At 45.0% G+C, this 23664-nt stretch overlaps 2 protein-coding genes across 3 annotated transcripts in view; one reads left to right on the forward strand and one right to left on the reverse strand.

The window, feature by feature from the left end:
* LOC109318953 (parathyroid hormone/parathyroid hormone-related peptide receptor-like) overlaps window positions 1–2511 on the forward strand; it is a 51554-nt gene extending 49043 nt beyond the window's left edge. The window contains exon 13 of the mRNA XM_019548459.1: window positions 234–2511. Within this exon, the coding sequence (XP_019404004.1) occupies window positions 234–623 (390 nt within the window). The 3' untranslated portion in view covers window positions 624–2511. The remainder of the gene's footprint in view (window positions 1–233) is intronic.
* Window positions 2512–6091: 3580 nt separating this feature from the next.
* The window catches only part of DDX42 (DEAD-box helicase 42), a 35070-nt gene continuing 17497 nt past the window's right edge, over window positions 6092–23664 (reverse strand). The window contains exons 11-20 of one of the 2 annotated variants that reach the window (XM_019548461.1): window positions 22101–22229; window positions 19547–19646; window positions 18061–18108; window positions 17294–17391; window positions 14201–14477; window positions 12335–12561; window positions 11034–11144; window positions 9102–9203; window positions 7951–8260; window positions 6092–7905 (exon numbers count right to left, since the gene is read on the reverse strand). In XM_019548461.1, coding sequence (XP_019404006.1) covers window positions 7406–7905; window positions 7951–8260; window positions 9102–9203; window positions 11034–11144; window positions 12335–12561; window positions 14201–14477; window positions 17294–17391; window positions 18061–18108; window positions 19547–19646; window positions 22101–22229 — 1902 coding nt within the window. In that variant the 3' untranslated portion in view covers window positions 6092–7405. Of the gene's footprint in view, window positions 8261–9101; window positions 9204–11033; window positions 11145–12334; window positions 12562–14200; window positions 14478–17293; window positions 17392–18060; window positions 18109–19546; window positions 19647–22100; window positions 22230–23664 lie in introns of both variants that reach the window. The other variant, XM_019548460.1, reaches the window with a different exon arrangement.

Consider the following 23664-nt stretch of genomic DNA (forward strand, 5'->3'; position numbering starts at 1 on the left):
GTGAATGGAGCCCAGACTGGGGGATGTGGGCATGGGGTACGACTGAGGTAACAGCTGGGGGAATACCCACTTTCTGAAACCCACCCCTTATGGGTACCCCTAGAATCCCAATGCCACCCCAACCCTGATCGTGGAGCACTGTGGTGCTTGTGCCAAGAGAGCCTGGCTTCTGGGACCCAAGCAGTGCTTTCATCTTGTTACCAGGCTCTGACAAGCTGCGTCTCTCCCCCCAGGTTCAGGCAGAGATTAAGAAAGCCCATTTCCGGAGGAGCCTGGCACTGGATTTCAAGCAGAAAGCGCGCATCACCAGCACAGGAGGAAGCTGTTACTATGGTGGCCTAGTGTCACATGCCACCAACAGTGTCAGCATGAGCATTGCTGGCTGGGGAACAGCGGTGGCCGGGATACAGCAGAGCACCAAACACCACGGGCTGCCCCTATACGCACACACCAACCTGCCAGGGTTCATCCCAAGCTTGTCTGCCTCTGACAATTCCCTGCCTTCTCCAGCCAGAGAAGACACCCAGATGGTCTCTGGGGAGGGTACTAGGGACTTCATGTGCTCATCAGACCTGGTTCAAAGTCATTTCAGTCTGAACAAAGAGCTGGAAACCATGCTGTGAAGCATAATGCAAGCAAGTCTCCAACCAGACTTGGAAAGGAATTGGCTCTGAGACTATAGGACTGTGAGATGTTTTGCCTGGGGTTATTACTTAGTGATGCAGAGAGTGTGGGAAGGGAAAGGAAGCAGGAGCTGAATCTGGACTTCTGGCCTGTTAGCTTGACTTTGTGGGGTGGATGGGACCAGGGAACTCACAGCACCATCTTAACTACCTGGGCCTAAAGAGGTGCGGCTGCTTCTGAACAGCTGAGGGGGAAAAGAAAAGTATCTCTGTAGCCCAGACAGTATCTGATCCAAACTTCTGCCTCCTTGGGTATGCAGTTGGGCTGTGGTGATGGTGACACCTGCATCCATAAGGCCCTGGATGGTCATGGGGAAACAATACCTTGCCCCATTTGCTCCAGTAAACCGTCTCTTGAGCTGCCACCGGCTCCAGCTTCCCAAAAGAATCCAAGCAGCTACTTCAGACACGGCCTGTAGCAGTTGCTGAGCAGATCAAGTTGGCTCCTTCTGAGCAATTCTGAGCCACTTAACACCAATGAGCACAATGGCATCACACAGCCTGGGGAGCTGAAGTTAAGTGCACCTGCAGGATAAATGGTGTGGGAAAAGCAGTCCTGCAACTCAGGCAGCTACTAAGCTGGGTTATGAACTAGCCATTATAACTCAGGAAAGAGACCTTGGAGTCATTGTAGACAATTTGCTAAAACCATTAGTTTCATGTGCAGCAGTAAACAAAATAGCTGATAAAATGTTGGGCATCATTAAGGGAATTGGAAATGCAATGGAAAACATCATGTTATTACACAAATCCATAGTGTGCCCAGGTCTTGAATACTGTGGGCAGTTCTGGCATCTGCATCTCAAACAAGGATGTAGTAGAATTAGAAATATACAGAAAAGGGCAATCAAGACGATCAGAGGTACGGATCTGCTGCCATGCCAGGAGACACTAAAAAAGCTAGGACTCTTTTGTTTGGAGAAGAAAAGACAGAGAGGTGGGGGACATGATAGAGGTCTATAAAGCCATGCAAGATGCAAAGTGGCTAGGGAACTGTTATTCACCAAACCCCAGAAAACTGGAACTGAAATTAGCAGATGAGCTTAACACAAACAAGAGAAAGCACTTTCTTAGGCAATGCACAGTTAATTTATTACCCCAGGAGGTTGTAGAGGCAGATAATATAGCCAGGTTCAAAAAAGGACTAGACAAGTTCATGGATGATAGTTCTATAATAGCTATTAAAAAGAACAGTTAGGGATGTATCCTCTGGCATCCCTAAGCCAATGATGGTGGTACAGGAAGGATATGACAGCATAAATCGCTCTAGATATGCTGTGTTCATATGCTTTCCCTCTATAACATCTATTACCATCAGAGACAGGATATTGGGTCTAGACTGACCGTTGGTGTGGCACAGTATGGCACTGCTTGTGTTCTTGTTTGAGCAGATTATGAGACTACAAATCCCAGAATGCAAAGCACCTTCCTGATCAGAATAACCCAGCCATCAAAATGGGAGTACTATGAGCTGCAACCTATCTTTCAAACAAGCTGCACTTTCAGAACAAGGGCAGTGGGGTTGTGCTCCATCAGAGGAAAATTAAAGCACAACTCTTAAGATTCCCTCCCTTTAGCCAGAGGCCAGGGTGACAGCTGTGGTCACCCAAGCGCTGCCAGTCTAGAGGCTCCTGTGAAATGAACTGTTTGTTCTTGCCCTGAATCTTTGAACTACCCAAACTTTATATAAAAAACAACCAACATCTAGGGTAGAAGGGGGAAGTGGAGCCTGTGGCTATGGGCTGCAGAGCGGGATGGGGAAGTGTGTTGGAGTGGATGCTGTTAACACAAGTGTGGCTGGTGTGTTGTGGTAACTACAGAAGCAGCCAATACATGAGGAGGAGCAGAAGCAATCTCTAGCCATGTGCAGACAGACTGCCACATACTCAATCCTGCAGGTGCAGTGAGCACCGTGTTTCCTGGTTAGTCCTTGGCATTTTTTCTGCCATTGTCTGGGCCACATCTCTGATGAAACCCCTGCTACGTAAGGGTTTGTAGGCTGCAAAATGAATGACTGAGCCAGTCCCTGTAGCTCACATCCGTCTTTGAAGCCCCTTTCCCTGTAAGGAGACTAGATAGAAACTTAGGCACACAGATCTCTTGTACCTCTTTCTTCCACTACAGCAGCCTGGGCTGGCACCCTTAGCCCTGCACTGAGTGGAACAGGGCTTGTGCTAGCAGACTGGCCCGTATATTGGCCTCAGAGACTCCAAAGCACTGAGGTGTCCTGTTATTAAATGACAAATCACCTGGAAAGAGACTCAATCTTACACTTAGCAAGACCCACTCCAGAGCTCTGGCTACCAATCCCAGGCTAATGGGATACTGGTATCCTATAGGAGAATCCTGATAATGCTGTCAGCAAAGAGCCAAATGCAACCATGCATTTCTGCAGCCCTTTGCCAAAGCAGCAAGCATGCTCTAGATAATTAATGGACCAAGCAACACATGCCAGAGAGAAGGGTGCAAGGACTTGGCCACTGTGACCCAGCCTCTGAGCCAGGAACAGAAGTGAGAATTAAGATTCTTTCCCCCCTGCCCTGAGGACAAGAACCACTGCCCTCCACAGCACCAAAATAAATATCTACTTCCTAAATTGATTTTCATCTGTGGCTCTTACCTGCGCTTTACAAATAGGGGAAACTGAGACCCAAAGAGTTGAAATGACTTGCCTTGGTCACTCATTAGGCCACCAGTGGAGGTGGGAAGAGAACCCAGCCTCTTGGGTTTCAGCCTAGACCTCTCTCCACTATGAAACGAGCACAAACATCCAACTCTAGAGTCAATCATGTGAGATTCACTGCTCCTTGAGAAATCCTGCTCTGTGCAATGCCCCAAGTTTAAGTTGAGAAAGAAAACAATGAACTTCCTTCCAATAAGCCCAGGAAGAAAGCCCAAATAAGGTGATTGGCTCCACTCCGCACAGAATATCTACCATGGTTAACTAACCCCCTTTACACCCTCCAATGAGCTTAGGGTCCATGTATTTGAATCAAAGTGGTGTATGTTTTGTTGACACAACCATAGTCTGCTTCTCACTGACATCTATTGCAGTTTCCTTTAGCTGACCTATTGGCAAAATAATTGATTTAATCAAGGGAGCAATGGCCCTCAAATGCCATGTCACACTACATGTGTGGTCTACATGTGTTGGAGGTAGGGAAGAGAGGTGCCTGTGAGATTCCCCTCCAACAAGACCACATGCCTCTGGTAGGCAAAGTGTCCCATGGTCCAAGTGCTGGCTTTGCTGTTCTTCTCTCAAATTAGTGTCTCTCAAGACAACTTACTCTCCCTGTTGGATTTGCACACTAAAAACCAGCTGAAGGACAGGAAGGCAGAAGTGATGAGTGTCATGGTGCTGCTCGGATACCAACGTGAATGATATCAGGCTTCATATTAATGGACTTGAGTATAGAGTGCATATTTGTACACTGACAAAATTCACAAATAAAACTAAACTTAAAGGAGCTGCAAGCTCCACCAGGGCAGACAAATAATCCAAAATCTCTTTAAATGGTTAGAGAGGGGAGCAGAATATAGAATGACAGAAAAAGCAATAAACATGAAATGCTCATGTTTGGAGACAAAAACCACAGTGAGAACAACTATCCACTGAGGTATTTCCTAGCGTGATGTGGCTGCCAATTACATATTAGCAGTATATTAGCAGACACATCAGAGAGAAGAATCCAATGATTTGTAACACTGTTGCAACTGCACCTGCAAACCACATTTGGTTCTTGGGACCAGTACCACATTCAAAGAGGAGATGGGGAAATGATCGAGGGCTTGGCCCACCAGGAAAGATAAGAGAATTCAAACAGGACAGCTTGAGGATAACTGTGAGATAACAAGGGAAAGCAGGGATGAACCAGAGGCAGAGCAGCATTCTGGCACCTGCTTTAGATGCAATACCACAATAACTACTGCTGTCACAAATCAAACCTCCATCATCTTGGAAGAGAGGTTCCTGGAGTGTTGGAAGTGATGGTGGCAACTGCGATGGTCCAGGGAATATGTGTTTTTATGGCTAGTATCTTTTATTGGACCACCTGCATGATTGGGATAGCTTTAAACAAGCTTTTGGGTATTCACAGTACCCTTCCTTAGGTCTTTTTGAAGGCATTATGGACCATTGGAACCTTCTCTTGCCTAAGGAAAGGTACTGCGAGACCTGCAAGTTGTCTAAATCTATCCCAACCATGCAGTTGGTCCAAAAAAAGACATCACCCACAAAACTCTTGCGCTTCAAGTTCCTGGAGAAACTTGAGCAGGGCCTCCTATATTAGAACACCTGATCTCCTGGAAGGTTTAGCATGGCTAAGCACACTCTGCTCTCTGGAAAAAGTAACAGCCCCCTCATGGATCTAACATGGGCTTGTGAGCCGATATGTCTAGTTTCCTGGCATCACTGGGTATTTGTTTATTTAAATCTCAGAGGACTGGTAGCACAGAAACCAAGGTGAGGAATTTGATAGTTGGATCAGAAAAGCCAACCGGTGGGTGAAAGACAGAGAAGCTGAAGTCTCTGCCATCTCCATGGCTGGATCCTGTGCTAATACACTCCTGTCAGGCTACTCAGTGTAAGAGGAGGGGAGGTTGCGGATAGCAGTCGTCTGCCATGCAGTTGCAACTGTTTCTTTATGGCAGCAAGTACTGTTAGGGGAGTGAAATGATGGCAAGAGCCCCTGCACCTACCCATGAGCCCTCTCTGTCCAGTAGCCATCATGGATATTCAATTTTTGTTCTGCTGCACCTCTTCCATACAACTGAAACCTGGCAGAGCACAGGCCAGTGCCAAACACTCCATGTTTACACTCAAGGTGTGGGGCTTTGAGGTTTTCACTGAAGTGGCTGCATGAAGTAGCTCTCATCACCAGCTCCCAGGCAGAGCTCCACAAAGGGGCCCAAGGTCAATGTTTCAGTTGTGTTTCTTTTGGTCACTTTTTGTTAGTGGTTAGGAGAAAGAGGAAAAAGCTCCCCAAATCAGTTTCTTGATTAAAAAAGGAGCTGGTAAGTAAAAGCTCAAACCTGAAGTTATCCTGAAGTCCCAAGTTGGATAGTGAGGTGCACACATAAAACAGGGAAGTGAAAACCAGGACATTTGGGTTCTCCTTTCTGCTCTGCCAATGACTTGATACACGGCTTGGGCAAGTCACAGCTTCTGCACTTCAGTTTCCTCAGCTGTTAGAGACGCTGCCAACCTTCCACACAGGGGCTCTGAAGGAAGTGTTTGTGAAATGATTTGCAATATTCTGGTGAAAGGTGGAGAAAAAAATCCAACTCTTTTACTAAAAAACATGAGCTTGGAGGGGTGGGGGTACCATATACAAAGTCTGCAATTCTGTTAGGTCTCTTTCTGAAAAAACTGAATGTAATGAGCACAGAAACAAAAAAGGCACATTAGGTGTTGTATCCCAATAATAAAACATTTACTAGAGCAAGCAGAAAGTAAATGCACAGCTGATAAAGAAAACATCACAAGATCACAAAAACCTGACAGTTTCTGACACTTCTCCTTGTAGAAATAAGACAGGTGGGCATTGAACTGCTTCAGCTAAATATTTTTTTCTTACTGAGGGCAAAAGAAAAGTTAAAAAAAAACAGGTAATACACATGACAAATCAAGAGTTAAAACCAGTCAAGCGCGATTTTACATTTTGATTAGGTCTCTGAGACAGGGTGAATATCTGAGTCAGGTCATTTTGCCAGTCACTGTTCTGGGGTCCCCTAAAAGCTTTTCAGCTGTAGGCCCCTTAACTAACATATAAAATCTTCCCGTTAGTCTCATCTCCCAGGGCGAGGGCAGGGGACGCTGGCCCATGTTTAGTGTGACATATAGGAGAAGTTTTCCCTTTTGTCTGGGAAATGAACAAACCCTCTCACAACAGAGGGTAGAATAGGCACAGCAGAGTCGCATGCTATGCAGGCTTCCAAGGTGAAGATTTTAGGTAAGAGGTCGTCTCATCAAAAATAAAAGCAGTGGGATCATTGTATTTGCTATTAACAGGATGGGGAACCGGGCCTATGCGAAATGTTGAATTATAGTAAGCTGGGCTAGACAAAACTCTTAACGCTGCCCAAAAAAGATCAACCCTCTCTCTGATCATTATCAATACACATGTATACATTCTTAATCAGGAGGTGAGCCTGAGACCAAATTATTTGGGCAGTAGAGGGGCTGGAAGGAAGGGAAGTGGTGGAGGGGCAGGGAAAACGAAGGAACAGATTAGAGAAAACTCACAGTATCGCACAAATTGCTGAAAAGTTAATGTCTAACAGGCGAGTCCTGAGCATCTTCAGATGGGCTGGGCTTGTAAATGTGTACACTGATTTAAAAACAAGCCAAAAACAAAACAAAAAACCCTTTAGACCTGTCTGGACAACAGTTTCTTAAATGTTTGCAGTGTGCAAAACAAATGACTGCTTTCTTGTTAACAGGATCTGGTTTTAAATCCAGCAGAAAGTCACATGAGCAATTAATTTTTAAAAGCAAAACCCAGGAAAGCTTTATAAAAATGATCTCTCTCTGACAATAGCATTGTGTGTACATGTCATTAGAGTGAAGCTGTCTACAGGCATACTGGCCTCGCCTCACACAGGAACTTGTATGGTTTCCTTCTCGCCCCCAGCTGCTCAGTAACCAGTTACCAAATACCAGGAAATCCTCCATAAAGAGACACCACCCCCTGCAGGGATTTTAAGTTGCAATTCACCCCCTTTTAACTGTCCCATCGACTCTTCTTGCGTTTTGGGGGCTCTGGGACAGCAAAACCATCTGACTTGTTGTCTCGGTTGCCACCTTCTTTTCTGTTCTCGCTGTTCTTGCTCTCGATGTTCCTGCTCTCATTGATCCTTCCTTCATTGCTATTCCGGGGGTCACCACTATTCCTGGGGTCACCATTATTACGGCTGTCGCCGTGTCGGCTGCTGCCGCTTCCACCAGCAGAATGCCGGCTTTCACTGTGGCGATGGCTGTCCTCTGCCGCTTTCTCCTTGTAGAAATGTCGGCCGTCTCCATGGCGGTAACTATCACTGTGGCGGCCACCTCCATCTCCATGACGCTGACCATCACTGTGGCGCCCGCCTCCATCACTGTGGCGCGGACTGTCACTGTGGCGCCCGCTGCGGTTGTCACTGTATCTCTCTCTGCCACTACCAATGCCAGGGCCACCAATACCAGGGCTACCAATGCCAGGGCCACCAATACCAGGGCTACCAAAGCCAGGGCCACCAATACCAGGGCTACCAATACCAGGGCCACCAATGCCAGGGCCACCAATGCCAGGGCCACCTTCTCGGTTGTTGCTGCTGGTGTTCATGTTATTATATCCCTGAATCCCAATGGGTGGGAAGCTGGGGACGCTGCTCAGATTCCCGGCACTGGTGAACCCAGGGATCCCCTTTGCTGCAGCTGTAGCAAGCTGGCTCTCAGGATTTGCAGCACTCTGCTGTGCTGAATTCGTTGGTACTGAATTCAAACTCCCAGCACTGGTCCAGCCACTGGCACCAGCGGTGGAGCTACCACTTTTTTGGTTGTTCAGGCTGGCTGCAATGAAATGACTCTTATATTGGGACTGTAGGAAATAGAAAGAGTGTTTGTCAATATGAGGTACCAAAAGAACACACAAACATCATGCACACATGGCTCAGACCATGACTCCAGGGAGCTTCAAAACAAAAAAGGCTCCTAAAAGAAAGTTGGTCTTTTAGAGATCCTAGTTTTGTGCTCCTGACCAAGGCAGTGTGCAAGTATGCACATCTGTGGGCAGTAGTTGCAAAGTAACTGCAGTACCATGGAGTGTGTACTTACAGACTTTAGTGAAGGGGTTGCCTTTATTTCAGAGTCTCTCACAACCGTAAGCATGTGAAGGTGCCAAATAATCTTACCAGAAGACAGGAGAGCAAAGGAGACTTCTACAACAGTGCAGGACAGGAGAGGGTTGGGCTTGGAGGAAGAGCCAGAAGGCAAGTGGGGGGATACTCGTAGTATAGCTGCATTGGTCAGGCTTGGTAGCAGAAAAGAGAGCACGGACATCAAAATGGACTATGGAATTTGGCTATTCAAGCACCCACGTGAGCAGTGGAGTTCATGGCTGTACCCACAGGGTGAGGGACATGAGGATGGTATGTCGACAACTAGTCCCCGAGACCAACCAAACTAGAGGCTTATCAGGGCTGAAGAACAACACTGTAACCACATAAAATGCAGGGAACTAAAGTTTCTATAGAAACACTAGCACTACCCAAGAGCACTGATGTCACACGATAGTAGAGCACATGTACCCTAAGGAAAAAAAAAAGAAGCTATAAGCTTAAGATATGGAAGATACAGGCATCAGGAACAAAAATGCTAATGTTTCCTTCCTGCGCTTTTCTCCAGAGTTTAATCTGTAGATCACAAGTAATTAAACTAACCTGAAATGCTGCTTTCATTGCAGACAGTCTGTCTCCCATTGCCCCAGTGGATGGCTTGTATGCCTCATAATTACTCATTACATTGCTGTTGTTCCCACGGTCCTGAGGTGAAAGCAAAAATGAAATTGAATAGTTTTACCCAACCAAACATACTTTTCACCTCATCTTATGTACAAGCTCAAGTACTGGATGTTTCTCTGCCCTTGTAGGATGTCTTTCACAGAAGATCACAGAGCCACTAATCAGCTCTGAAATGCAGGCAATTGCTACTGAGACTTTAACTGTGGTATAACAGAAGTACAGGCATGAAGTAAGTAGGAGTGCACTGATAAGAGATTTTTGGGGTCGATACCGATATTTAAGGAGGTGTTATCGGCCAATACCAACGCAATTTTCAATACACCACGGAGAGCTGCATGCATCTGGTAAATCTGTTGTGATGGAAGGGCAGAGGGGAGGGAAAGGGTGTGGGGGGGCAGATCAAGGCCCTCCGTGGTGAGGGAGGAGTGGAGCTGGGGTAGAGGCTGCCCAGCCAGGGCAGGACAGGGCATGGGATAGAGCTGTAGCTTGATGGGTGGCGTGGGGAGGGCAGCTCTCATTGCTGTGTGCACCCCAGGAGGGCATGGGGGGCGTGTCCCCCAGATCTGTGCAGGGTGTGGGTGGGATGGACTGTGCTCAGGACAAACAGCGACAATGCTGGGAGGGGGCTATGGGGAGGGGACTGCAGCCACCCCAAAATTCACCATAGCCCTACTTCCAGTAGCACCACCTAGCCCAGCCCCCTGCCGGGAAGAGCCCAATAGCCCTGGCCCTGGCCTGCAGCGGCAACCACCCCTCTGCCTCACACAGATCTGGAGGCATGTGCCCCCCCATTCCCCGGGGTCCGCACAGCGGCCGGAGTGCCTCCCCCCAGCTCCCCCTTCGGATGAGCCATGGCACCATGCCGTGCCTCAACACCCGCTGGGCAGCACCTGCCCCATCCCCATTCCCCCCCTCACTGCAGGGGCCTTAATCCGCCCCCTCACACCTCTTCCCTCCCTCCTCCCCTTTCACCACAACAGACTTATCAGCTGCACACAGCTCTCCATGCTGCCAGGCTGTGCTCTTCACCACCTACGTGCTACACTGCAGCTGGGCGCATGCACGGGCCATTTATCCACCAAATTATCAACCACATCAGGCCAATTTCCAATAAAGCCAAAGATTCCTATCTGGAGGTTTACTCATAAAACAGGAAAAGACATCCGGGGAAAAGTCTAATGTCAATGAGCAGAGATGGGCACAAATCCAGAGCAGAAGATTCCCTTTTAGATTCATCATTGCCCCTTAATAAGAACCAACAAGAGGGCAAAGTGAACTATTGCTGAGCAGGACATTTTTTCAATATTCTTACTGTTAAACTGTACCCAGTATCAGGTCAGCAGTAAGCAGTTTTTCTACTGCTAACAGGACTCTACTGACCGTTTTCAAATGTTGTAATGCAATTCCACACAGTTTTAGGTGCCAAACACTTAATGTGCGGATGGCTTTCCAGACCAAGTAGATTCACAGTGGATTCAAGTAGATTCACATAGTGAAGGAATAGCTCTTGTCAGAGCACACAGTTTTTCTGAAATAGGTAATTGCTTTATGAGTCAAATTAGAATCAAGTCCTCCCCCTTCACCCCAAAGACCTATGATGTAACTCTAAACAAAGTCACCTGTGGCAACAAGGTGAGTGTGCAGCACAAGGAGCATTGTGTGAAATGCCTCTGAATCTTAGAAACAGAGTTTCAAAATTCTGAGATATTAAACCAAAATCAACTGAACCCCGTGTGGGGATGCTGTGAAGTTACCCTACCATAATTCAGGATTTTCAATGTGAAAGATGCCAGTTCTAAGTTTATCCAGTTTCAAAGCTATGAAAATATCTCCCAATTCCGCTGTACTTACAGAATTTTCTGAGCCCAGGCCGGGGCGTTCACGGTATCCCAAGCCACCACCTCCAATGTTCAGCTTCTTGCCTTTTCCTCCCTTGAAACGGGATTTCCGGAACCAGGGGTTCTGCATGCAATAGAAGAAGGCTTTCTTAGATGTGAAAAAAATCCCCCCATTGGATTTATCAATTCACTCCACTGACTGACCAAGCAGTTTTTAAAACCCGGTGGATAAAAAGGTGCTGCAAAAACAGCATAAGGTTAGTAAGTCGTGGGTCTATGCCCATAAGCTATCTCCAGAGTTTTGTAAGAGATGGTTGCACCTGCTTGTTGGCAGGGTGTGCTGCAGCTGGGGCTGTGTGTAACTTTTCCCAGAGGGGCTGTGCTTAGAGCAGGCACCAGAAGCACTGGGAGGACGCTGCATCCGCCCCAAATTTAGCCTCCACTCCGCTCCCAGCTCTGCCACCCCAGCTCTTCCTGGCACATGGGTGGAGGCGGGGCATTGAGCGGCTGGGGGCGCTGGCGCTGGAAGCAGAGCAGCAGCAAAGTTTGGGCTGGATGCAGCATCCTCCCAGCAACACCTGTGCCCACTCTGATGCCAGGCCCCTGCTGAGAAGTACCACACACAGTCCCAGCTGCAGCCCACCCAATGCAGATCTGGGGGGCACATGCCCTGCCCCCTACCCCCAGGGTGCAAGCAGCAGCAGGAGCTGCCTCCCCTCCACAAGCAGCAGCTCCGCCTCCCCCCCACCCCAGCAGCGCTTGCCCCTGTCCCCTCCCTCATTACAGGGGGCACTGATCTGCACCCCCCGTGCCCCTTCCCTCCCCCTCCTTTTCCACTACAGCACAGGCATTTATCAGCCAAATTATTGGCCCCATCGGGCCAACACCCAATACAGTCAGGTTTCTTTATATCAGTACCAATCCGATATTGGACCAATGTATTGGTGCACCTCTAACAAATGGAGCATACATTCTGGTCCAGAGACTTCATGCCTCCTGTGAGAAAGCAAGCTCTCTCAAAAGGCCATGGAAAAGGCAGAAGGCTAGACTTTGGAAGCACAGGTACTGAAAGCCGGGCCAACTTGATACCTGCCAAATGATGCAAGGTGGAAGCTACACATCATGAACCAGTGCACTGGGAATCAAGAGGGCCCAGAAGACTTAGAACTGAGATTACTCAGCTGAGGACACACATTTAGGTTGGTTTTACATTGACAGTGGCAAACACCCAATTCACCCCTTGCACAACCCTCTGAATGATCCTTTTAAGATCCACCAAAGGATCCTTCCCCCTAAAGACTTTTTTGTTTATACCTGCATTGCAAGGTCCAACAGCTCTTTGGAAACGTGCTGATTGGCACCTTCCAGATTTCTGACAAGATCACCAGCAAAATTACTGTCCTTGGGAGTCAGCAAAGTGTAGGCTACTCCCTTCTCGCCTGCTCTGCCTGTACGTCCAATTCTGTGGGTGTGGGTATCTATGTCCCGGGCCACATCATAATTGACCACAGTCTTAATAGAAGGAATATCCAAACCACGAGCTGCAACACAAAGTGACATGATGATTAATTTGATTACCCTGAATTACTATGAAGATGTCCCATTCAACCACTGTGCTCCACTTTACACAGTTTGAGTGAATTGAAGCTTTCCATTAGAACAGTCTTCAGTAACAGCCGAAAGCCCTGGTTAACCAAAGTGTAGCAATATCCAGCCCACTGTAACAATTTTCATTCATTCCCAAATTAACAGGATAGTGGACAACAGAGGTTTTTTACTAGAAAATGCAGCAAATAAACACCATGCTCTTTATTCAAATGTCCAGAACTCCTGCAAGAATATACAATGTGTGTATTGGCCAAGTTACCGGACAGTCAGCACTTCAGAAGGGAGAAGTTAACTTCCTTAGAATAAACTGGTGAGCACACCTCCCTCTACATAGTTTAATAATTTGAAAAGACTGAAACTTAGACCCATTTCCAGCAGTGTCTTGGAAATCATATGATTATTGTCCCTAAGTTGGCAATGGTCAACCCTTCTTATGTATGTGTGCACGCTGGAAAGGTCTATAACAAGTTATACATATAGCTGCACAAGCTGTGCTACTGAAGGCAGAGAGACTGCGTGTACATTAATTAGCATTAATCCTTTCCCTTCTCCAGTTCCCGTCATTCCAGGTCCTCAAAGAACTTCATAAACACTCTCTTACTAAGTATCAGGTGCTTGCTGGGAGGAAATTGTTTGATTTCAGATGCAAAAACCAAGGTATAGAAAGTTTGAATGACTTAGCTGAGGTCACACAAATCAACGGAACTGAATATAAGCCTTGATCCCTAAAACAAACTCCTGCCTTTGCTGCCTACCATAACAGTCGTCTCACTTGCTACGTATGGGCACAAACTGCCCTGTAGATAGAGCTGGCCATAACTTTTTTTTTTTTAAAACCCAAACACCTAAAAGGTATTTTGGTGAAGCCAAAACATTTGGGTGGTCAGGGAAGCCTGAATTGTGGGAGACCCATTTTCATGGCTCTAGGCTGTCTGATATGAAGTGATTTGGGGTGACTGCCTCTGACCATGTGCTTTGGGGGGGAGGGAGGGGGTGTCCCATGGAGCCAGGCAGAGCAGTGGCGTCATGGAGCAAAGCAAAGCAGTGGCTCCATGTCCACCTGCTTGCTACCCCCCACAAGCCAATGCTGCTGATGACGGTGGCAACTTCTTTGGGTCTTGGATTGGGGCAGGGCCCTGAATAGGCTGATTTGCCCTGGGCCCCGCACCCTGCTCGGGCTGCCTCTGCCCACAGCCTAGGCTGGCAGCCAGATTAGCAGCGGCATTCATTCATCCACTTTTCTCCTGAAACAGATATTTTCATAAAACCATCCAGAGGGTTTTGTTTTCACCTCTAATGTGAAGCAAAACCAAAATTAAAAAACCTGCAAGATGTTGTGAAATGGGATAGTTGTCTTCTCTGTCCACTCTACTTGTATATGATCCCACTAAAAAGTCTACCTGGAAGAAGACTTGTGTTAGCTGCAGAAAACCACAGGGCAAGACTTCCTCCATGTTGCTCTCACTAGGTTTAAATGTTCATGTAGCAATACTTTCTTCCTCCACTGATTCATTAGCTGTTCTGTTGAGACGGCCAACTTGAATATATTGCAATAAGAAATATGTTCCTTACCTGCCACATCAGTAGCAACCAGTATTGGGATTCCCTTTTTCTTAAATTCTGAAATGACTTTATTCCTTTCACTCTGGTCCATATCACCATGAAGGAGGCCTAGATTATGACCCTCCTGCTTGAGATTATTGGCTAGCTCTTCTGCATTTGCTTTCTTGGTGACAAACAGGAGAACACTCCCAGAAGAAGTGAACTCCACCAGGCGTCGAGTCAGCCAGTTCCATTTGGTAGGGCCAGAGAGGAAAATCTCTACAATCTGGGTAACATCTTCATTTGCCTGTTGGGAGGAGCGTGAAGGCAAAGTTATCACCTTGCATGCTGAAGCAAGCATGAAGCAGACAAGGAACATGACGCAGGGATTCAGACTGGGGCAGTAGGCTGAAGTGGGTTCACTTGGAAAAGTTCCATTTCAATTTGTATTTGCTTCTCCTGCCTAACCCCTGAATACTTTATCTTAATGGTGCATAAAGGCAAGGATTAACTGACCTACTGTTCCATAAACCTGGGAAAACCAAAGGATACACTTTGCCATGATGCCTTTTAATGCCCTACACCAGGGTTTCTCAAACTTTGATACCATGACATCCCAGCAGCCAGCAGCTTAAAAGTGGTTTGCAAATTTCTTTTCGAAACCTCCCTAGAAGTGGTGGTGCAGGGAGCAGGGCCACTGCTGCACACCGCTTCTCTGTGGCTAAGTCGGCCACCAGGGGACCTCCCCCCACCCCAGCTGTTGACTGACCGGACATGGCATGGGAGCAGCACACAGTGGTGGTATGGAGTGCTGGATGGCGGCAACGGCCCTGCCCCCTGTGCCACTGCTTCTAGGGAGGGAAGAGAAGTTTGTGACCCACTTTTAAGTTGCTTGTGACCCCCCCACAGTTTGAGAACCCCTGCCCTACAGATTTAAAAGAGCATATTTGCTGTTTCCATCCAAACATGAGTGATTTTACTAACATCTAAAAGGGCCAGACTAAGAATAGGGACAAATGGACCTTTGCAGCTGCTTCAGAAAAAGGAAAGGGAAGAGTGTGCAGAACATGTTAGGGTATGTTACATCTGTCTGAGTCATACAAGTAAGCTACAACGCCTTAACTTAGACCCTAAATGAGGCAGGGCTGAAGTTGAAGCAATCGTCCTAGACTGGTAATACTACAGGCTCATGCACATGTAACAGCTCCCCAAGCAGAAGCTTTCCTCTCTTTTGAGGCAGTTACAGATGTATATTTGTCCACAGTCCAAGTCAGCAATGGACCAGGAACAAGGGGATTATCTGGTCCAAGGATATTTAGCGGAGAGGCACTTATCAGAAAAATCACTTGTGCATAACCTGAAGAAGAAACCTCCAGGAACTATGACATCTCAGTTAAATCAGGGTAAAGCACCATGTTTTTCAGGTTCAGGAGCTGAAAGACGGTGAACAACACTATTTTGGGCTCCTTAGATTTTTCCTTAGTTGCATACATTCTGATATATAGCATCTCATACTTTCAAAACATAGTAGTAATTGTGCCCAAAAGAAACCAGAACATTCAACAACGGAAGTAAAACTGCCTGACAAATATCACAGGCTGCTTACAGACGTTAAAAAATAAAATAAAATAAAATAAAATTTAATTTAATTAAATTAAACAAACCCTCTGTGCTTTACCAGAAAAGCAGTGCATTAGGTTGATTTGGCTCCACAGCATCTCTATAGATCAGGCACTTCAGCAGGGCTTTTTGGCACTTATCTAAAGCTGATTCAATCAGCTATTAAATAAAAGTGCCAAAAAGCCCTGCTGAAGTGCCTAATCTATAGAGACATTGGATGAGTCGGGTCCAACTACTGTGATGCCTCTTCTGGGTATGTGCTGGGCTTTTAAAGCTCTGTTCTTTTGGGTTTTTTTAACATCTGTAAGCAGCCAATATGACTTCTTTTCTCAAAATCAAAACACTTGCCTAGCGAGCTGAAAGCCCAAGGCCTAGATCAGCCATTAATTATTTTAGTAATATAACATAAGGTGTTATAAGTGATGCCATTTGAAGCAATACAGACAGGTTTCCCTTAGGGCATGACTGTTTTGAAAGTGACCTGTTAAATAATAAAATTCCTTAGCAATTTTCAAAGTGAATATATTACCTGCAAAATTTCTTCAGAACAGGTGTATACCTCTCACTTTACTGAACAATTTAGCTAACATATAGCTCATATGCTGTCACCAAACAAGACTGTAATAAGAATCCCCACATAAGCCAGCTGGAAGCCATTATATCAGTTTCATGAGCAGCCTTAATTGCAACATCTGTGCAAAAATTCAATTGATCATTTGTGGTTTCAAGGCAAAGGACAGGAATTTATCCATGCGATTCCCAGACTGACAGAAATAAAATTACTGAACTAGCCCAGACAGAATTAAAATTACCTGTGCATCCCCCATTGATGGAATTAAATTAATTCCACCTTTTTTCTTAAAGTTGATTAGAAGAAAATTTGACCAAGTTTAGATGAGAGGGATCTAAACCTTTAGCATGACACCAGCCTTATGAGCTAAACATATTGTGACAATAAAAGACAGCACAGAACATTAAGCCCTGTTTCTATCTATGCTAAAGACAAAGCTCTCATCTAAGCAGCACTGCATTGTTAAATAGTATTCTGAGATAAGATACAGCAACTGGAACAGGATGCTATTATAGGTTTAATGCTAGTGTGCTTTTAATTGCACAACTGTAAACCACAGACAGGGGCATTTACACATGCTTGGTCTGGTGTAAGCTGTATTTGGAACATAAGTAAAATCAATAAAATAAACTGCAAACAACAGGAACACATTTAATTTAACAATCTGAGTAATCTTCTTTGTGGGGGTTCTTTGCCTTTAAAAAAAAAAAGAGTAAACATTATGACATCGGCATCGCTTCACCCACTGATAACAACTTCCATTACCGAGAGATTAAGAGTCATTGCTACAAAAACAGGCTAGAAACATGTAAAAACTTTTTTCCAAAATGAATAATTATTTGCTTTTTTATTCAAGAACACAAGCTATTTCATCACAGAACTCATCAAATTCATCCCAGCATTCTCCTTCAGAAACAAAGCTGTGAAATTACCTCTCCAATGTCTCCCTGCACCACTCGAATTGGGTCGATCAGGATATCTCTTGCCAATTTCTCAATTTTCTTTCGGAAAGTAGCACTGAACAAGAGAGCTATAAAGAAAAGAATATTTCAAGGCTGACTAAGTTCCCCTTCTACATGAAAACACTTTACAGGTCTTACGGATAGATTTTATAGAGAAGAAATATAAGAACAGTTCCAGGTAACAGGGATTCTAAGTTATATTCTATTTTTACCATACTGAAACCAAATATCCATCCAATCTCTTAGCAGAAATACACATCAAGCACATAAATTTAATAAGAACACACTAAATAGACAGGAAATGCTAAAAATAAGAGCATTTATTTGATTATCTGATAACATCATGAGAAAAGAATGTAATGGTGCTTCATACTCCTATGGTGGTTCTCATCAGAAGATCAAAGCACATTCACATATTAAATTAGTTAATCAAATCACCTTGGACTTCAGTACTTTACACAGAAGGGTTAAAAACTGAAGCCAATTTTCAAAAGTGCTCTGCATGCAGCAGCTGTTATTGAGGGTAATGAGAGCTGCTAAATGTTTTTAAAAATCTAGGCTTAAGTGATTTGTCTGAAATAACAGCATAATTCAGAGATGAGGAATTATGCAAAGAAAGAGGATCTCAGAGCCTTGGCTCCAGAACTCTTGACTTAAAACTACCAGATCACAAAATACCTCTTCTGAGTTTTTTTTTCCTGCCCACGGTAGTTGTTTTGAAGCCTAGTTGTACTTACTCTGTCTGTCTGGACGCACATGGCTGGCAATCGATCTGACCTGGTATTCTATGAACGAGAAAAAGGAAGTCCATCATATAGAATTTAGCATAATTTTGTTAACCACTAGAAGGAAATTTAGTCAAGACTGCTGAGCATACAACAGATTACAAAAAAAAATTAAGAACTTGCCATAAGCTGAAGTCTAAAGAAGATTCCATTCCATTAAGCCCCACTGTAAAACTTGATGTTCAGAATAACAGCTCATTCCAATTACAGATAGGCAATTTTCAGACCAGATCATTAAAAAGATGGAAGAAAGACTAAATGCTTTATGTCAGACAGAATAGATACTTTGGTTCTGCTATGAGCATCTGTTTTCTTTATGTCACTGCTTGTAAAACAGCATTATAGTTTTTGAGGAGGTCTATTGATTTTCCATCCTAAGGATTAGCACTACCTGAGTGTAGAGCTAACATGGGATATAGGCCAAACACTGCTGCCAAAAATGAGGGTACCATGGAGGTCCAGTGCCCAAGGTCCTACCACTCCCAACTCCGAGTGACCCTAATACAAAAGTCAATGACTGGAGATGCTGGGGCATCCATCTCTGACTGGGATGAACAAGAAAAGAGATTCCATGCCTCGAAGTCCCAAAACAAAAGCAGAACAAATAAGAGTTATTCCATAAGGTGTGTACTTTTTTTTAAAAGTCACATCAAGTCATACTTCCCAAATGATTATGAAGATGCACAAGTACAAAATGTTCTATTTACTGTGTTATACATTTCTATTTATGATAGTCTTTTTTCATCTGGTCACACTCGTAAGTAGAATTTTGAGGCTGTTGTAACCAATATTCTGCTTAACTTTCTGCGCTAAATAGCTGGCAAAACAGCTCAGATGGCAACTGCAAAGCTATCATATTCAATATTTAGCATTTCACCTTCCTTGAAATGGTGGTTATTGCCACTCAGTCAAACAGACTGAAGAGCCGTTATTTAACTGTGACTTACAAGCTATACGTAGTTACTAATGAAATGCTTTCCTCCACTTTGGTGCGCTTCCTCTCATGCAAAGTCCAAGCTATCAAAGCACTGGGCTTTTTAAAAAGAAGAGGAAGCCATCCGCAAATTCAAAGACCTGGACAAACATTAGGTAATCCAACACAATACGTCTGTGGAGTAGGCATCTGTTGTTATGGTGACCCCAATTTTATACTGCAATGCTGCAGCCCACAGTCAGAGATAAAAATTAGGATCAGAACCCAGGAGTTCCTGAATCCTATTCCCAGTGTTTGTTCCATTAGGTTTCACTGGTCCCTTCACACTTATTGCAATAGGACAGGAACTTTAAACACAAACCTCCAAAAGGTTCTGTCCATGTAGCCTTTTGACGATGAATACCTATGTTCTGTTAAGCTACAGGAGTTCTAGCAGCCAAATCAGCTTGACCACTGAGCACCAGTACTTTAAACATGGCATAGAGGGTTTTTTTCAGTACATACCAAAACCCATATCAAACATTCGATCTGCTTCATCAAATACAAGATATGAGACCCTCTGAAGATTGGTAGCTTTCTTCTTCACATGATCAATCAAGCGACCCTATCAAAAACAAAACATTCAAACCCACAGCATGTAAGTATAACACGTGGTATTTTGAGTATCAGCTGCATGCATCTGGCTTTGGAATTTAGTCCTCACCCAGTATAAATAATCTTAATACTAAAACAGAAGCTTGCAACAGAAGATGGCACTAATGTACACATTATATATATACACAAGTCAGCGGAAAGAAGATTCTAAATGCACCCAATGACTGCCCCTGTTAACACTATATCTGATAGCTAGATTTTCACAAGAACATTTGGAGACAGGTAATTAAACCCTTCAAATGTCATAAGTTCATAGATGTTAGGGGCTGGAAGGAAACTTACAAGATCATCAGGTACAGCCTCCCTGCACCTGGGCAGGAAAGACTGCCAGGATCAGATGATTCCAGCAAGGTGGGCATCAAGACACTTTTTGAAGATTGCCTGGGTAGATGACTACCACCTCGGGAGGGGGGCAGTGGGGGAGGCCAAATCTGTTTCAGACCCTTGGCACTTGAATTGTATGCAAGTTTTTCCTTATGTCCAATCTGAAACTATCTTCAATCAGTTTGTGCCCATTGTTTATTGCCTTTCCCCGAGGTGCCTTGGTGAACAGGTTCTCCCCCAGGCCCTGATGTATGCCCTTGATATACTTATAGGTTGTCACCAAGTCCCCTCTAAGTCTTCTCTTCTCCAGGCTGAACAGTCCCATGTCTTTCAGCCTTTCTTTATATGACCTGCTCTCCAGACCTCTAATCAAGTGCATGGCCCTCCTTTGGATTCTGTCAAGCTTCTCCACATCCTTCCTGAAGTGCGCCGCCCAGAGCTGGATGCAGTACTCCAGCTGCAGTCTCACCAAGGCCGAGTAGAATGAGGGGATGACGTCCTTAGTCTTGCTTGAGATGCACTGGTAGATGCATGTCAGTGTTTGACTTGCTCTGCCAGCTACAGTATCGCATTGGTGGCTCATGTTTATACTGTGGAATACCGATGCAAAGTATTCATTTAGGAGTTCAGTTTTCTCCTGAGTGTCACTTATCAGCTGTCCCATTTCCTGCATCAGGGACCCTATGCTTCCCTTATTTTGTCTCTGACTTCCTACATATCAAAAGGAGGACTTTTTGTTGTCCTTGATTCCTGTTGCCAATTTGAATTCGGTTTCTGCCTCTGCTTTTCTAATCTACTCCCTACAGGTGCGGGATATGCTGTGTACTCCTCTTTAGTGGTAATTTCTGACTCCCATCCCTTATAAGCTTCTCTTTTCAAGTTCAGTAGGTCCATGACTCCCCCCTACTGAGCCAAGGGGGTCTCCTAGCCCTTTTGCTGTCATTCTTACTAAAACAAATGGACTTCCTTTGTGCTCCTAGGATTGCTTCCTTGAGGAATGACCACTCTTTTTGTAATCCCACAGTGCTGGGCTTGTTCTCGGTACTGCTGGGGCTCCAGCACTGTGGACATTTGGCTGCTCCCATTGGGTGGTCAATACTGTAGAGTTTTTTCAGTCCCTCAATAACTGGTTCAAGAAACTGCTCACACATTACCTTCAACCATAACATCTACAATAAACAGCTACTGCTGTATTTCCTTTGGTTTATCCTCCTGCTGTATTTCCTTTGGTACCTCCTGCTTAATTTTCCCTGCTACCCAATCTTCATCATCAAAATGTAAACCACTGGAATTGAATATATTTTTTGACGTGCAGTAACTGACCCTCCAATTCTTCCCTTTCAGACATTAGCACAAACTATGTGGTTGTAGGTTATTCAAATTGTGCCTAAAGATTCAAAATAATTGGCTGTTTATAACTGATAAGCAGTGAAACAAGTTGGCACTGGTACCTTTTTAAATTATTATCATCAGATTTCTGAGTTAGTATTCTACCAGAATGACATGTTTACACCTCTCAGTATTACTGTAATGTACTTTCTGCGGATTCAGGAAGTCAGCACTGGAGTTGGCCACATTTAGAAAATGTTGGTTAGTGTTAGGAATTAGAAATTGAGTGCTGGTACTGTATACTACTCCTATTGAATCAATAATCAATCCTATTAATTCAATCTTTTCTTTCTCTTATTTAAAGATTATGCAAACAACATTAAGAGGACAAGGTGTAAAGCAGTGGCCTCCAACCTTTAAGTAGGAGATCACCTTTGAAATTTAAAGCAACCCAATATCTACCATGCACTGCTGCACCTCATCCCCCTTCCCTTCCCCATGGACTAATCTGCTGGGTTGGGGTGCGCATAAGCATGCACATGGACACTCAGCCCCCTCCCTCCCCAGCCTCGGATTGACTCCAAGAGGCTCCGAGATCTCCTGGTGGATTGAGATCTACCGGTTGGTGACCACTGATGTAACCAACCACACAGCAAGTTTGTTATGGTTCCCCATAATTCTCTGGTATCATCATACCAGTTTGCCAGTGTCATCAGAAGAAACACATTCTGTCAGCATGGGAGGTACTCACTGGTGTGCAGACCACTATCTCCGCTCCTTCCTGAAGAGCCTTTGCTTGTTCCCACATACTTCCACCACCGTACACTGCTACGGAGCGTAAGTTATATGCTTTACCAAAGCGCTTGCATTCTGAATGGATCTGGAAGTTGTAAACAAGACAAAACACAACTCAGTTTTGTGAGACTCAAGAGGGTGCCTCTTTTTTGAAAACATGATTCAGTTCTTCTATTCCACTGTCAGAGACCAGGGCTTAATGTAACTCAAGAAAATATATTAATCACTCTCTAGACTGAGTTTTGCTCTCCTACCCAATTTGCTACATCCATTATCTTCCATAGGAGGCCAATCCATGCATCCAACTGCAAAATTTGATCCAGAGTATTTATCACACTACAAACATGAACCCCAACAGTATCCCATAAGGTGCATATTAGATATAAACTGTTCTACTGTATTCTCATTAAGACACAGGAACAACACTGGGATACTGCAAAAATTGCCAGGAGTTAGAAAAAAGTGGCGGGCACCAGTTAGCGGGAAGAGGATAGTAGAGGTTGCAACTGTACCTGCTTGGATTGAGCTGGACAGGGGAAGATATGATAGGAGGGGGGAAGGAAAATGTCAAGAGGCACAGAAGGCACTTGGTGCCCTGTGTCTGGGTTACATAGGAGATGTGGTCAATGGACACCTGACAAGGCAGCTAGCCCAGATAATAACTGGACTGATACATGATGCAAGGTAAATGTTGCACTTACTGTTTTGCACGTAACTGGAAACAAAATACCCAATCATGGGGGGGTGTCATTAAGACACTTCTGTCACGGTCAGACCATTATCTTCTAAAGGTCCAAATCCCTATTCCCCAATGTCCTAGCAAGGTGATGGACCAGTTAGGTTGGTCTGTCCCTACAGACTCATGGAGCTGGTGGGATTCCAGAATTCTGGGGGACATTCATACTGACCTTGCCGCAGGTGCTCAACCCCTGGTTTACAAGCCAAATCCAGTCCATGCAGCCATGTCATTGAGCCTATTGTGCTCCCCAAAGGTACAAAAAATTTGGCAGTGAGGGGAGCGGAGGAAACGTTAATTGCTACTGCCTTGCTGCCAAATTTCTGGACTTGTGGGGAACATGATGATGAGCCAGATAGCACAGTACCAGGAAGGTAATGGGCCCAATGCAGGTGGGTGGGGATGGACCAAGGCCATAGCATCTTCAAAGTGCTACCTGGCAGAATGGTTTTGGCTGAGGAATGGCCTGCTAAATCCAGGTCATCTCTGCCTGGAAATGGGAGTAATTCACAGTCCACTGTGATAGGTATTGCCACCTTTGCAGACCAAAAAAAAAATAAAAATATCACTCATATCCGGTATAGCTGGGGGAATGTCAGTTTAGTTGCAGAGTCCTAGCTCAGGTTGAGGAAACTCAGTTTTTGCTAGGTTTATAAAACTCAGTTTCAATTGTTTCATAGCTGGTAGGGTCAGAGACCTGAGCAGATCATCTAGTCCGACCCCCTGCCATGGCAGGAAAGAATACTGGGGTCAAATGACCCCAGCAAGATGTTCATCTAACCTC

The sequence above is a fragment of the Crocodylus porosus genome, unplaced genomic scaffold, assembly GCF_001723895.1.
Source record: "Crocodylus porosus isolate Cpor-Errol unplaced genomic scaffold, CroPor_comp1, whole genome shotgun sequence".
In the NCBI taxonomy this organism is placed as follows: domain Eukaryota; kingdom Metazoa; phylum Chordata; order Crocodylia; family Crocodylidae; genus Crocodylus; species Crocodylus porosus.